The sequence below is a fragment of the Pelophylax lessonae genome (assembly GCF_965119305.1).
Source record: "Pelophylax lessonae genome assembly, chromosome: 3".
Lineage (NCBI taxonomy): Eukaryota > Metazoa > Chordata > Amphibia > Anura > Ranidae > Pelophylax > Pelophylax lessonae.
The window spans coordinates 311,448,182-311,464,777 of NC_138770.1; the positions used below are offsets into that span (position 1 = coordinate 311,448,182).

The window sequence follows — 16,596 nt, forward strand, 5'->3', positions numbered from 1 at the left end:
TTCTGCACTGATGGAGACCGTGACTTTGTCATCTCAGATGTGCAATGTGGCAGCATTGCTTCCTGATGCGAAAGTGGAAGGTGAATTCTGAGCATTCCTCCAAGAGGATAGAAGTTACTTTTGATCTCTCACAAGCTAAAATAAACCATTAAGATTCTGGGGGGCAGAATACGCAACTGTATGAAGTTAGAGCTGTCTCCGCCTTCGGGACATAAGTATAGGATCTCTTCCCAAATGCAAGAAACCTTTCCAGTTTCTCCAGTAGTACAGCATGCCGTGTATGAAGAAAGGCTACGTTCCAGACAAATTGCACACTCCCCCCTCTGGTGACCCTGTGGCATCATTTGCAGCTGTTTTACACCCTCCCTCTACAGATTCTTCCTCGGCTGCTTCACTGGTTCAAGATAAAGTGCATCCCAACTATCCTGGTTGAAAGTTCGTTAATCGGTCTCACCATGGGATCATTATCTGGTCCTGTTGGCTCTATAGAAGCTTTCCTTGGCTGACCTTACTCATAGGATATTTTTCAATGACTGTCACTTCAGCAGAATAGATCTCAGAACTTATGGCCTTATCTTGTTCTTCAAAGGGACAGGGTTGTTTTGATGCTTCAGGCCTCCTTTCTCCCCAGGATAGCTTCTTCCTTCCAGCCTAATCAGGACATCATCTTGACATCTCTTTATCTACCTGCAAAGCATCTCAAAAAGATTTCTCTACACTGTTTAGATGTGGTACACACAGTTTAAATCTACCTCTCGGCCATTGCTTCTATTCGAAAATGATTATTTTTGTTCTGCCTGTGGTTTCCCACAAAGTGTATCCTGTGTCTCGTTTCACTATTTCTAAGTGAATTAAGCTTACTTGGTTCGTTCAGGTGGTATGTCTTGGGCTTTTCAGCAATCAGTGTATGATTGTCAGATTTGCAAAGCTGCCACCTAGTCCTCTGTTCACATGTTTACGATTTACCAGGTGGATGTTCAGGCCTCTACCACCATCTTCAGCTGTATGGTGCTTCAAGTCACTCTTTGAGTTTGGAAATCTGATTTCTGTATTTTGGGCTTGTTTGCTGTATTGGCCATCCCTCAGTTGTATTTCTTGTTCTCATGGTCTTGATTAATGGAAGCCTGTGTCCTGTACTGTACAATTACGAAGCAAGGATTTTTGATTTTCCTGTTAAACCGTTTTCTTGGATTTAGGAGTATAGGATACAGGACACCCTCCCCTCTGTGTCCTAGCATATCCATTTATGACTTGCAAAACAAAAAAACTTGAGAATCTCTGGGAGTGGGATGGGATTATATGGGCTATTCTTACAGTAATATTTGTCAGAGTGCTCACCTGAAATTGGCTACATTTAACCCTTGGGCTTAATTAATGGAAGCCTATGTCCAGTACCGTATTAAAAAAAAAAAGTACTTTTAGAGTCGGTTCACACTAAGGCGACACGACTCCTTACTACTTCGGGGGCGACTTGTGCATTACCATGCACCACGACTTCGGAGCGACTTGCAGGGACTTCACATAATGGAAGTCTATGCAAGTCGCTCCGAGGTCGCCCCGAAGTAGTACAGGACCCTTTTTCTAAGTCGGAGCAACTTGTGACACTCCTATTAGAACGGGTCCTGTAGCGGTCAATGGACCGCGAGGGAGCGCGACTTGTCAGGCTGACAAGTCGCGCTAGTGTGGACCGGCTCTTATAGGGAAGTCAAAAATCCTTATTTGACATGAAAGGAAGTTCAACCTTTTTTGGTTTATTTACTTCTATATATTCAGTTTTTATTTCAATTTGTATTTTGTTTTGCAGAATGGTCTTTTGAGTTTGGTTTTGTAATGCCCAATTCAGTGAACACATGGCAGTCCATGATAGAAGCTGCTCCAGAGTCTCAGATGATGCCTGCTAATGTTTTAACGTAAGTATAGTAAGGAGGTATTTTTCAGTATTTGTTTTAACCAATAGAGTTGATCTCCTCCATTGGGTAGCAGACCAGGTACTGTAAATTAAAATTAGAAAAATGCAAATGGAATGCTGTGGTTAGATTTCTCCAAGCATGGAATAATTCTGTGTACTAATGACTATGGGGGAGCACATTAACCTTATTGAAGTTTTTGTCAGTTATCATGCCTGTCCTCATAGTTTCATAAAGGTATATACAAACGTAGATTTTCCCTCCAGTGGTTATCTTTCTCTTATGTTCATTGACTGACACAGCCTCTCTTCTTAATCTTGACCAACGGGGTTTTATAGCGCCACCTACAGGAGTAGGACACTAGGCAGAAAAAAAACTTGGCACCTCCTATAGGCAGTCCTTACTGGCATAAAACCCCCTCTCTGTTATAAGGCAGCCAGTTATTCTGTCTAGTGTGTGGGAGTTAGGACCTGTTTACCTGCTGGGACCTGTGGTTCCTCAGGCTATTTTTGTTTTGTTTTTGTTTTTTTTTCTGCCTTTTTCTGAATTTTTTTTTCTACAGAGATCTTCTATGAATAACCATGCTTGATAGTCTAGATCCAGTGGTCACCCTAGTCTGGCCAAAGAGCGCACACAGACCTTTAGCTTTGCACTGGATTGGCTGGACAACCCCATCTTGGAAGGGGGCTGCCAGCAAGTTGAACGTCTGACCAGGACCAGGTGCTGGAGACTGTGTCCCATTGTTACCCTGGCCGACATCCCCCCCACTTCAGTGGAGAGCAGGAACTTTTAAAAGGGGAGTTATCTGTGCGCTCCACTGAACTGGTAAGTAGAAATGATGAACAGCTGAAAACCACTGCGGTGCTGTTCTATAATTCCCACTTGGTGGAGTAAATTATAGACCATTCCTGCGGTGAAGTGCAGCCAATAATCATTTCTTCTTCCAGTCTGTAAGGTGACGAGCACCTGCATGGGAGGACTGTCAGAAGCTTATCAGTGACTTGCCTGGAGCAGTGCCTTTTTGTTTTTGGATGGACTGGTAAGTAGATGCCTCCCCAGGTACGGTGTGGACCACGAGTACTCCCAGGGGTGGTATGTCCTGCGGGGTTCCCTGCTTCCCCGCTTCCCCCTGGCTTCTGGTCTGTCCTTCCTGTCTCTGCCTCCTACCTTCACTTTCACTGGGCCTGGGTCGAGAGGGGGACCTTCCCTGGTCACCATGTTGCAGGTCTGCTGGTTAGTTTTCCCCGTCTGGGAAGCTTTTTTCTGGCCGCCATATGGTCTAGCATCGGCTGGTGGCATTTGCCTAGAGCTGTAGCAACTGCCATCTTGACTATGACCTAGCAGCCATGTTTAAGGAGGCAGGCAGGGTGGCCATTTTGGGGTGCACCATTCCTATTGCACTTAATTGGAGGCTAGGCATGTGCCTGGCGGGCATTTTACTGTAGCCGCGTAATGGTGGCCATCTATTTGTCTCCTAATGTCGGGCTGGTGTGGGGGCAGTTCCAGGGCCTCTTTTTGCATGCTCTTCTGTTGAAAGAACACAGCGACCACTGGCAGCTTCTCGGAGTCCTCCTGGGACACTCCCCTCTCTTCTAGGGTTGGTCTGGTGGCATTGTCTTCACCTTCATTGTCCAGTTGGGGTCCCAGTTATGGCGGTGTCCAACTATGGAGTCTCAGGAGCACGCTTAACCTCCCCTCCGATCCCCTTTTGGAGGTGGCTTTTCCCTCGGGTCCTTCTGTTCCTATAGATGCTCTTTCAGAGGGCCTGGAGTCTCCCAGGTAGAGGAAGTGTTTGGCTGCAAGATGAGCAAGAAGTGCCATCGCCCTTGGACGCCTCAGAGCCCAAGTCAGGACTGGCAGCCATGGGCTCCCATGTCCTTGGATAGTGTGGACAGTTCTCTGCCTTCTGTAGCTGTGCAGGAAAAGGTGATAGTCTCCCCTCTGATTACTTCCATGCAAGAGACTCTAACATATAGCTCCACTGGATGACTGATGCGGTCCCCTGCCCCCTTTTGGTATGCACAAACTGGCGAGGTCTGTAAAGGTTTTTCCTTACCCTACAAATTTTGACTAATTCGTTCACAAGCATTGGAAATGCCCTAAGTGTCCTTTTTTTGTTCTTTCAAATCCCTTTGTGGTCCATTATCCCTTTTTGAGGTGGCCCTTCTGAAAAAGTGGATTCACCTCCCCCATTTCTAGGCTGAACAAAGCCACTGTGATTTTTTTTTTTATTTTTTTTAAGGATTGTGCGTACTGTAGGGTAAAATCATTTACACGTTCTAGGTTTACCATTACTATGTCTGCTCTGCATTCCATATTTGCCACATGCCTGGTGTCCCAGACACTGAACGAACTAGCTAAGGTTCTGTGATAGGCTTTGACATCTAGTCAGGTTCCCAAGGTGCATGTTTAACTGTTGGAGCAGTTGGTCCAGGGATTAAAATGTGTTTGGGATACATCTCTTGATACTGGTTCGCGTCTCTCCAAGCTCTGTCTTAGCAGTGGTCCTTTTGCTCAAGTGTTGGTCTTCTGACCAGATTTCAAAGAAGGCCGTGGTGGATCTGCCCCTCCAGGATGAATGTCTCTTTGGTGCTACACTGGACAACATCATTAAGAATGTAACGGGTGACAAGAGTACCTTCCTCCTACAGGCCAAGAAGTGAAAGGTACCACTTTGGAAGTCTGGATCTTTCTTTGCTCAAAAGGATTTTTCGTTCCCTGGTTCCTAAGACAAGGGCTCCAAATCTTTTAAAGCTCCTATGGGTGGTGCCAAGCATTCCTGGTCCCAGCAGACCAAGCCTGTGTAGAGTTCCTGCTCCCATCCATTTCCAAGGTAGGGGTCGCCTTTACTGGTTCTCGGGACCTCATTCCCAATAAGTGGGTCCACGATGTAATAGTCTCCAGTTGCAAAATAGAATTTCATTCCTTTACCTTCCAATTTTCGGCTCTCCCCATTGTGCCTGGTGGCTCTGTACAGGGTAGTGCAGGATCTGCTTCTTCGGAGAGTGATTGATTGTCCTGGTGCCCGAGTCAGTGGTTCAGGGTATTTTTTACTAGTCTGTTTACAGTTCCAAAGAGGGACAGGGTTAGCCTGTCAGGATGGAATCCATTTTACTCTGTGGTGGCCTCACTTCATCAGTGGGATTTCCTGGCTTTCCATAGATGTCAAGAAAGAAAGGGATGTCAGCGGTCCCTACGCTTTGTGATCAGGGATGACTTTGTGGTGCTTCTTTTTGGTCTGGCCTCTGTTCCGCGGTTCTTTACCAAGGCTTTGGCGCTGGTCCTTGCCCTGCTGAGACAATGAGGGATTGATGGATTACGTAAACGACTTGCTCCTGTGTGCAGAAACACAATATGCCTTCACTGACGATGTTTAGGTTACCTTGCACTCCCTGCAGGACTTCAGAAGGATCTTGAACTTCACAAACTCTGCCTTGACTCAGGCTTAGGCACCTGAAGTACCTGAGCCCGATTTTCGATTCAAAGTCAGTGCTGTATTTTGGCCTAGGCCAACAAGGCCCAGGCCTAGGGCGGCACTTTGCAGGGGGGCAGCAAAAAAGTCGCCCCCCTCCACCTGAGACACTTTTGGCCACTGGTTGCTAGAACTGCCTCTCCCACCTCTCTCTCTCTCTCTCTCTCTCTCTCTCTCTCTCTCTCTCTCTCTCTCTCTCTCTCACCCCCCTCCTCTCTCTCTCTCTCTCTCTCTCTCACCCCTCCTTTCTCTCTCAACCCTCCTTTCTCTCTCAACCCTCCTTTCTCTCTCAACCCTCCTTTCGCTCACACCCCCCTCTCTCGCTCACACCCCCCTCTCTCGCTCACACCCCCCCTCTCTCTCACACCCCCCTCTCTTTCTCTCTCTCCCTCGCCCTCTCACACCCCCCTCTTTCTCCCTCCCTCCCTCACCCATCCCCTTCTCTCTCTCTCTCTCTCTCTCTCTCTCTCTCTCTCTCTCCTCTCTCGAATCCCCCCCTCTCTCTCCCTCCCTCACCCACCCCCTCTCTCTCTCTATCCCACCTTCTCTTACCCCCCCTCTCGTTAGATCTCAGGGGTTCATGCTGGGACTTGGAGTCCTTCAATTTTGGAGGGAGTCACATCCGTTAAAAAGGAAGGAGTGGGGCAAATTTACATAGGAGTCGGAAGGGGAGGGGGGCGCCCAATTTTAGTCTTGCCTAGGGCAGCACAAAACCAAAATACACCACTGTTCAAAGTAGGCCAAAGTATTTCTTCCAGGCACAGAAGCGCAGAAGCTCCAATCGGCTGTTCATTGGCTCTTGTCCAGCAAGATGTCCCCCCTGCAGTTCTGCATGCAGGGTCTGGGTCTGATGGTGCCTTCCTTCGAAGCAGTTTCAAATGCCCAGTTCCACACGTGGTCTCTGCAGAAGGAGATTCTGTCTAAGTGGGAAAGATCGCCTGCTTCCCTGGACAGCCAGATTTGTCTGGACTAATCGACGAGGGCCTCTTCTCTGGTGGCTACAGTCTTCCTCCCCATGGACCGGGAGGTCCTTTCTTTCCCTTCACTGACTGGTGGTCACAATGGATTCAAGCCAGTCGGGTTGGGGGTCCTGGGCTTGAATTGACTTCAAGGTTGCTGGATCCTGGAAGAAGCTTGACTGCCCATCAATGTCCTTGAGCTTATAACAGTAATTTTTTGCCGGGACATTGAAAAGATCTTCTTAGGGGGCTCCCGTTCAGGATCCAGTCAGACAATGCCACCGCAGTTGAGTATGTCAATTGCCAAGATGGTACAAGAAGTGCAGCAGCAGCCGCTGGAGGCATCTCACATTTTGAAGTGGGAGTAATGGTTTGTTCCAGCTCTGTCTGCCCTGCACATTCCCAACGTTGAAAACTGGCAGGTGAATTACCTCAGGCGCTGGGTCGGGGGAGTAGTCCCTGCACCCAGAGGTATTCCAACAGCGCTGTCTTTGCTGGGGGACACCAGATGTGGACCTTCTGACATCCTGCTTCAACAGGAAGGTTCCAAAGTGTGTGGCGAGAATGAGAGATCCTTTGGCAGACACGATGATTGCGCTGGTGGCACTGTGGAATTAGTATCTTATTTTCGCCTTTACTTTGCTGAAGCTGTTTCCCCATTAGCTATACAGGATAGAGGCCAAAGGGATTCCAGGCATTCTAGTGGCTCGAGACTAACCTGGTCGGATGTGGTTTGTCGACCTAGTATGGCAGGACGCAGACACCAGCTTTCAGTCATCCATCCTGTTTTACTGTCTCTGGCTTTGACGACATGGCTATTGAGAGCCAGGTTCTGAGGGACAGGGAGTTGTCTGGATCAATGATTCCCATGTTGAAGTCTCATAAGTCTACCTCCTAGAAGCTATATTCCTGTACCTGAAAGGCCTATATTGTAGTTTTTTTTTTTTTTTTTTCTTTCTTTTTTTCTTTTTGAGGCCTTAGGGGTCCATCCCAGTACCTTCTCTGTAGCTCGGTTGTTGACCTTTTGTCAACAAGTCGTCGGCCAAAAGCTTGCCTTAAAGTGTTTGCTACCCCAACATTTCATATTCCTGATATGTGCTTGTTGTACCATGTACTTGTATGAAAAAGTATCCTGTTCTTTTTATTACTTAGTTTGTGTGAAATCCCTGGTGTTCCTGCCAGTCCCCCTGCTTTCCTATTAAAAACTGACCACACTAGACATAGGAGCACTTCATGATCAGTTCTCCAGCTGTACTGGGAACTCAGCCTGCTCTCCTTCAGTGTCCTGACACACGCCCCCTGTACAGCCATTCACTTAGAAGCGCAGTGTACTATTACCCCCCCCCCCCCCAGCTCTTATGCAGCTGAGAACAGAGGGAGCAGAGGTAATGTAATCCAATGGTTTTTATGTTTTTTTTTTTTTTTTTTTATATCTATACACAAATATTTTGCCTTTTCTTTACATTTTAAAATGAATGGGCTGTTTTACCAGGTGATTGCTTCCAATCACTTTAAGTACACTCAAGGTTCAGGTCTCTGTCCTTGCAGTCTTCTTTCAGCGTCCCTTGGCAACACACTTCTTGATTCGCACCTTTTATTCAAGGAGTTCCTCATGTAGCGCTCCCCATGCGCTCTGCATTGCCGCCAATGGACTTGAATTTGGTTTTATCGGTTCTCTGGAAACCCCCTTGGAGAGCATTCAGTATATCCCCTTGCTTACGCGATCTCAGAAAGTTGCCTTCCTGGTTGCCATCAATTCTACTTGGTGGCTGTTGGAATTGACAGCTTTGTCCTGTAAGCCTCCCTGTCTGGTTGTGCACAAGGATAAGGTGGTTCTTTTTCTGTCCCCTTCCTAACTTCCGAAGGTGGTGTCGGATCTGCACCTGAATGAGGACATTGTCCTTTTTTAACTTGTGTTCTCAACCTTCGCTCCCTAAGGAGGTGGCTTTGCATTCCTTGGACATGGTCTGAGAGGTTTTGTGTGTACCTATCTGCAATGGCCGCCTTCTATAGGTCAAACACTTTTGCTCACAGACCTTCCGAGAAAAGGAATGATGCCATTTTCCGTTGGATTCAGCTGACGATTGTTCAGGCATATGCCTTTAAGGGGCAGGAGCCTTCCTTCCCTGTTACAGCGCATTCCACCAGGACGGTTAGTGCCTCCTGGGTGTTCTGACGCTGGGCGTCTGTTTCTCAGGTTTGCAAAGTGGCTGTTTGTTCGTCTGCACACTTTCACTAAATTCTATAAGGTTTGATGTGTTGGCATCATTGGATGCTAGTTTTGGTCGCATAGTTTTGCAGGCTGTTGTTTTAAGGTTGTTGCCTGATTGTTCCTTTTGGTGTGTTTGTTCACCCCTCATTGTGGTACTGCTTTAGGGCATCCCTGTTGGTCATAATTAGCAAAAGAGGCAGCGTCTGTCAGTGACCATAACAGAACTGGATTTTTTGTTACTGTAAAATCCCTTTCTCTGACTTTAATGAAGGACACCGCACCCACCCCTCTATTGAAATTTTACTTTTCACACTGCTTTGTGATTAACTGGTTTGCCTATAGCAAAGAGCAGGCTTTATGCAAATGAGGACTGCCCCTAGGCAGTGGCAAGTATTTTTTCTGCCTAGTGTCCTCGTAGGTGGCGCTGTGAAACCCTGTTGGTCAAGGTTAAGAAGAGAGGCTGTATCCATCAATGAATTCAGAAAATGGGATTTTACGCTGAGTAACCAAAAATTGTGCACATAGCAGTTACTGCAGAGATAACAGTAGAAGCCAGCGTGAGACTACATTGCTTTCAGTCAGACTGTGCAGACTTGAATTAACACTTTAGACTACATTAACACTGTTTTGCACACGTTATCATGTGCATTAACGTGTAGAACAACAATGCGTTGTGTATGTGCATTGCTATTTATTTTCAGTGATATGTCAACTATGAACATAAGTGTAAACAAGCATACCTGCTCTTAAACGCATAAGTGTTGTTCATTGGAAAAAAAAAAGCTGTTGTATGTTTTTGGGCCCTTGAACATACCTTGAGGGCCCATTGAAAATAAATAGGCACTGCACCCGCTGCATGCATGAAAATTCACCCACAAGTGTTCTATAGTGATAATTGCAGTAATTTTACTACATATGCAGGCAATGCTTACTGCATAGTAGAGCTGATGTGACTGCTCTACTGTCTTTCTGTCTGTATGTATCTGTACAGTATATTAGTATATTTACAGACTAACGTAATGTTATATATAATGATTCTGTAGGTGTCCCCCCCCCCCCCAATATAAAAATATTTGTGTATAGTGTATAACCCTAAATGTAAGCTGTTGGAGTTGTCCAGTTTGGCACCAACATATGGTTTTTATGTGAGGGTACCTCTTAAATTCCCATTTTTATTGTATGCATTTTACTGTGTATGGAGTCTATTGTGTGTAACATAGGGCATTTTAAAGAGTAACTCCACTTTTGTGAAAAAAAAATTATACCCCAAAAAAAAAAAATGATAGATATAGAGAGAGATATAGAGAGAACTATATATATATCTCGTATTATGTTTTTTTCATACCCCTTGAAATTTTCCACATTTTGTCATGTTACAACCAGAAACTTAAGTCTATTTTATTAGGATTTTATGTTGTAGACCAACACAAAGTGGAACATAATTGTGAAGTGGAAGTAAAATGACAAATGGTTTTCAAAATGTTTTACAAATATCTGAAAAGTTTGGCGTGCATTTGAACTTAGCCCCCTTTACTCTGATACCCCTAACTAAAATCTGGTGGAACCAATTGCCTTCAGAAGCCACCTAATTAGTAAATGGAGTCTACCTGTGTGTAATTTTAATCCTATTTTAAATACAGCTGTACTGTGAAACCTTTAGGTTTGTTATAGAACCTTTGTGAACAAACTGCATCATGAATGCTAAGGAACGCACCAGACAGGTCAGGGATAAAGTTGTGGAGAAGTTTAAAGCAGGGTTAGGTTATCAAAAAAAAAAAACATTATCCCAAGCGTTGAACATCTCACAGAGTACTGTTCAATCCATCATCCGAAAATGTAAAGAGTATGGCGCAACTGCAAACCTACCACAACCTGGCCGTCCACCTAAACACAGACCGGGCAAGGAGAGCAATAATCGGAGAAGCAGCCAAGAGACCCATGGTAACTGGAGGAGCCACAGAGATCCACAGTTCAGGTGGAAGAATCTGTCACACAGGACAACTATTAGTCGTGCACTCCACAAATATGGACTTTATGGAAAAATGGCAAGAAGAAAGCCATTGTTGAAAGAAAGCTATAAGCAGTCTTGTTTGCAGTGAGTGAGAAGCCATATGGGAGACACAAAAACGTGGAAGAAGGTGCTCTGGTCACAAGACCAAAATTGAACTTTTGGTTTAAAAGCAAAAGCTATATGTGGTGGAAAACTAACACTGCACATCACCCTAAACACACCATCACCATGTTGGGGGGATGATTTTCTTCAGCAGGGACAGGGAAGATGAATAGGGCCAAATACAAGGAAATCTTAGAAGAAAAACTGTTACTCTGCAAAAGACTTGAGACTTAGGCGGAGGGTCACCTTCCAGCAGGACTTTTTCAAGGCACTGTACAATTGCTACACAAACCATATTGTGATTTTAAACTTTAAATGTTTTTTCCCTTTCGTTCATTGACGGACACAGCTTTTGGTATTCTTAACCATTGGGTTATACTGCCCCCTACAGGAGTAGGACACTAGGCAGAAAAAATTCTGGCTACACCTATGGACAGACCCAGAGGGTATACTCCCTCTCTCTGCTATAGCCACTCAGTTTTTTTCTGCCTCGTCAGGAGTAAGGACCTAATTCCTTGTTGGGATCTTCGGTCCTGGCAATTTATTTCCTTTTTTAAATTGAATTTTTTCCTATCTTTTATTTTGTTCCTGTGAGAATCTGCAATCAACTGCCGGACTGGGCGACGGGCCAGATATATTTTACAAAATCCAGAGGGTCCCCCCAGTACGGCCAGTGAGTGCCCGCAGGCCTCAGCCCTGTGCTAGGTTGGCTGCTACACAGCCCCACTGGACAGGAGCTGGCCTGTGAGTTAAACGTCTCACGAGGGCGCATACGACCTGGCCTCGGGCCTGAGTAGCAGCGTTCTTCCTGGCGGACCGCCCCCCATTTCCTCACGCGGGCGGATACGGCCAAAAATTTAGGCCACAGCTTTGCGGCCCACTGGTCGGGAGCTATGTGGGGTGGCCCCATTGAGGGTGGCTGAATCCACTACCCTCTGTTTGGGTATCCACCCTCCCCTCTGCTGCCCCTGTGTGATCAGCTCCACTGGGGCTTGCGCCCAAGCGGCTAGGCATCCACAAAAGATTAGGCCGCAGGTTGCAGCCAAAACGGGCATTTCTGTTGAGGGGAGCGGCTTCAGCTAGGTTAGCTTAGGTCCCCGCTCTTCCTTTTGGGTATCTGCTTTTTCCTCCGCTGGCCCTATTGGCTGGGATCCGTGCACTTGCGGATGCCTGACAAAAATTCGGGCAGCCGCTTGCGGCCTACTGGGCCATGCGGCCAGCTTGGCGCCTCCTTTGGAAGGGGTGGCACTGTGGGGTCGATCTAATAGCTGGCGACTGGGTGGTGATGCCAGTGAGGTGGGGGGTATCCCTTGGCAGTGTTTTTACACTTATCTGTGGGTCCTCCTGGTGGCTAATGGAGAATACTCAGAGAATGATTCCTCCACGTCTGCAACCGTGCATGAAAAGGCACTGGTGGATGCACTGATTGTATTTGTGCGTGGGGAACACAGCTGCTAATGCGACGGGGGCGCAGGTTCCTTTTGGCACTCACAAACCACCCAGAGGGGCAAAAGGTGTTTCCATTTCTCTGCCTAATTTGACAGAATTGTCACGAAAGAGTGAGAATGACTGAAGCTTCTCCTTGGGGTCCCTAAGCGGTTTGCTAGGCAATATTCCTATGAAGAGTCCCTTTTCAAAAAGTGGTCTGTTCCACCGGTGGTGGACCCTCCGGTTTCCAGGTTAAACAAAGCAACCATGATTCCGGTTGAAGAGTCCCTGGCCTTTAAGGACCCGGCTGACAACAAAGGCGGAGGCTGTGGCCCTCAATATGTTTACCCTGGCTGGCTCAGCATTGAGGCCGATGTTCACCTTTGCCCTGGTGTCGCAAACTCTGACTTAAGTGGGTAAGCTTTTACACAGTCCCCGGAGGGAAAACAGCTCCCACCTGCCTTTGCTGAACTGGTGGACCAGCTGGTCCAGGGGCTGCAGGTTATCTGTGCTGCATCTGGCTGCAGGTTATCTGTGCTGCATCTTTGGATGCGGTTCTCCTAGTGGCTTGGCTCTCTGTTTCAGCAGTGATCCTTCAGTATGTCCCTTGACTAAAATGCTGGTCTGCGGAGGGTAGGCTTCTCCAGATCCGCAGACAAGGCTCCTTCAGCAGGGAGGTGCGCCCTCACCTGTAACTGGGGTGGGGGGGGGATGTCTTCGCTGGTCCCTGGACCCGTGGACTTCTTTGGTGCAAGACAAGTGGGTCCACGAAGTCATACGATCCGGATACAATATCGAGTTTCGAGCTTGCCTTACAGAAAGGTTCTTTCCTTCCTTACGCTAGCGGGGGTTTGCGGTCCTGGGGAACCTAGACCATCTGGGGCTGACTCTGAACTTAGCCAGAGTATTTCTTCCTCTGGACAAACTTCAGACACTGCAGGTTGCAGTTCATCTCCTGCTGACCAGTAGATGGTCATCCTTTTGGACTTGAATGCGAGTGCTGGGCCTGATGATGTCAACCTTTTTGAGGTGGTCTAGTTTGCCCAGTTCCATACAAGGTCTCTGCAATGGGAGATTCTCATCACATGGGATAAGAATCCGCAGGCTCTGGACAACCAAATCCAGCTGAGCCGGGGTATGAGAGAGTCCCTGATTTGGTGGTTTCGTTGTCCAGCGCTCCGGCAGGGCAAAAATCGTTCTACCCTTGTATTGGACAGTGGTCACCAGGGATGCCAGCTTGTCCGGGTGGGGAGGCGTCCTCGGCAGAAGTTCTGCTCAGGGGGTCTGAGCCTTGGAAGAATCCAGACTACCGATCAATGTCCTGAGTTTCGAGCGATCAGGCTGTGCCTGGAACATTGGATGGGTCGTATACAAGGCTGTCCAGTGCACATTCATTCTGACAATACCACGGCCGTGGCTTATGTCAATCTCCAAGGGGGCACAAGAAGTGTCCTGGCTGCTCTGGAGGTAGACGGCATTCTCATGGACAGAACGTTTCGTTCCAGGCCCTCTCTGCCGTTCACTTTTCTGGAGTGGATCATTGGCAGACGGATTACCTCAGTCGGCAGGCATTAGACCAGGGGGAATGGTCTCTTCATCCAAAAGGGTTTCATCCATTGTGTCTCTGGTGGGGCACCACCCAAGGTGGATTTTTTGACGTCGGCTCAACAGAAATGTACATAGTTTCATGGGCTCGTCACAGGATCCTTTGGCGGACGGCACAGACTTGCTGGTGGCCTCGTTGAGTCAGTATTGTCTGATTTTATCCCTTCCCCCCTCTCAAGCTTCTGCCAAGACTTCTACAGGATTGAGGCATAGGGGATTCCTGTCATTTTAGTGGCCCCGGACTGGCCTCGCCGGGCCTGGTACACAGACCTGGTGCGGCTGATTGCTTACGTTTCCTTGGTGGCTTCCCCTCAGGGAGGATCTGCTGTTTTCAAGGGCCAATCTTCCAGCCTGCTTTACAGTTGCTGGTTTTGATGGCTTGGCTGTTGAAAGCCAGGTGCTGAAGGATAGGGGATTGTCTGTCTGAATCAGTGATTCCTACACTGTTAAAAGCTAGGAAATCTACTTCTTGGAAGATCTACCATTGTACGTGAAAGATGAACATTGCGTGGTGTGAATCCCTTGGGGTTCCCCCAGCTCTTTTTTTTTTCAGTGGTTCAGGTGTCGGCCTTGGCAGTCTTCTAACGACCCTTGGCTTCAGCTCTGGTGCGTACCTCTCCTCAGGGTATTCGGCACTTGGTCCCTCCAGTGTGGTCTCCTTTGCCACCTTGGGACCTCAATTTGGTACTTTGGTTCTCCAGCAGTCTCCCTTTTGAGAATGTTCGAGTTTCCCCTGCTTACGTTGTCTCAGAAGGTGGCCTTAGTGCCTCCTGAGCCTTCCGTCATCAGACGTCAGTGGCGGAGGCTTGCAAGGCGGCCATCTGGTCATTTGTGCACTTTTTTTACAAAGTTTTGTAAAGTGGATGTGTTGGCACCTGCGGATGCCTCTTTTAGCCGCAAGGTTTTGCAGGCTGCTGTTTTAGAGGCCCCGATCCTCTTTGAGGGTGTATTGTTTTTTTCTCAGGTGGGCTCCAGTTGTTTGGTTGAGTCCTGTGGCCTGGTTGGGTAATGTTTAGCCTTGGGAATCTTTTGCTGTTTCCCACTGTAATGATATCACGTACTGGACACACAAAAAGCTGTAGCAAGCGGCCCTGTTGTTCAGTTATCTTAGTAAGCCATGACATTCTTGCAGAACAGTTGCACATTGCCACAGTGATATTACCCCCTCCCTCCTCCTTTAGCCACTTGTCGACCGCCGCATGACTATTTACTGCGGCGGTGAGCCCCGTACAGGCAAAGTGACGTAGTACTACATCGCTAGCCTGAGAGCCTCTAGGAACAAGTCAGCGTGTGTGGCTGGCGGACCTGATGTCCGCCGGTCACTCACGATCTCCCCGTGGAGAGGGAGAAAGGCAGGCGGCTGATGTAAACAAAGCCACCTGTCAGTCTCCCTGATCTAACTGCAGAGATCATACGATCCTGCTAATGTTCCAGGCACAGCTGATCGCTCGAAACTCAGGACATTGATCGGTAGTAACATCACTAGCCACACCCCTTTACAGTTAGAAGCACGCCACTAGGGATACACTTAACCCCTGCATCACCAATAAAGTTTACCCCTTCCCTGCCAGTGTGCATATGAATAGCACTGATTACTGTAGTAATGTCACTGGTACCCCCAAAAGTGTCAAAAATGTCAGTCAAGGGTCCGATCTGTCCGCCGCAATGTCGCAGTCTCGCAAAAAAAATCGCAGATCGCCGCCATTACTCGTTAAAAAAAAAAAAAATACCAAAAATGACAAATCTTTCCCTTAGTAAACGCAATAACTTTTGCGCAAACAAACCGAAATACGCTTATTGCGATTTTTTTTTTTTTTTTTTTTTTTCTGAGCTACCCTGTGTTTAGTATCTCTGGATGCGAAATTCAATGCTGAACAATAATTTAGCAGTTTCAAGAATGCAACCGGTACATATTGGAAGATCTGAATAGTGGTATAAAACTGTCTGTAGAGGAGGGACCTGATATTGTCATAAACCCAGGACAGCCCATAGACACTCCGTTTTTATTGGTCAGGGGCATCTGTCAACACCCCTTTGATCCCAGAGAAGGGATACCTAACCAGTTGGGAGAGTTCTCATGGTACCATCAAAGCAGGAACATCTGTCAAGTTTGAGAACCGATAGCACCTGACTCATCCATCCTTTGATTCTCACAGAAACAAAATAACAGAGATAGGAAATCATTGCCAGGACCAAAGATCCAAGCAAGGAACTAGGTCCTTACTCCTGATGAGGCAGAAAAAACTGAGTGGCTATAGCAGAGAGGGGGAATATACCCCCTGGGACTGCCCATGGGTGTAGCCAGAATTTTTTTCAGCTTGGTGTCCTACTCCTGTAGGGGGCAGTATAACCCAATGGTTAAGAATACAGAAGCAGTCAATGAACATCAGAGAAATTAATTTTACGGTAAGTCAACAATCCCATTTTTTTTTTTTTACAAAAAAGTTATACTTGACTGCTCTGTGCAATGGTTTTGCACAGAGTAGCCATGATCATCCTTTTCTATGGTCTCCCTGCTGGCACTCCTGCCTCTTCCTGCATTTTTGATACCCCCCCAAGCAAGCTTCTTGCTTGGGGGGGGGGGGGGGGCGTGTCTGTGTCTCAGCCAAAATCAGTAAAGAAGAGTTTCGGACAGCCGAGGGACTTGTGGATGTCGCTGGCCAGAGATTGGGCTCAGGTATTAAGGGGTGCTGGGGAGGTTGCTTCACACAGAAGGCTTTTTATCTAAATGCATAGAATACATTAAGTTAAACCTTCTGACTTTACAACTCCTTTTAAGAATTACATTTTCTTTTCAATCTGCAGCTGCTGTATTTTTTCATAAATTCGATGCAATATGGCAAACTGGAGCTCTTCTGTACACAGTGGTTGTACAGAACTTCCCCAGAAAAGCCATTTCT

At 47.2% G+C, this 16,596-nt stretch overlaps 1 protein-coding gene across 1 annotated transcript in view; it reads left to right on the forward strand.

The window, feature by feature from the left end:
* PDE6D (phosphodiesterase 6D) overlaps positions 1-16,596 on the forward strand; it is an 81,251-nt gene that overhangs the window by 63,823 nt on the left and 832 nt on the right. Inside the window, exon 4 of the mRNA XM_082251569.1 lies at positions 1,805-1,910. Coding sequence (XP_082107695.1) covers positions 1,805-1,910 — 106 coding nt within the window. The remainder of the gene's footprint in view (positions 1-1,804; positions 1,911-16,596) is intronic.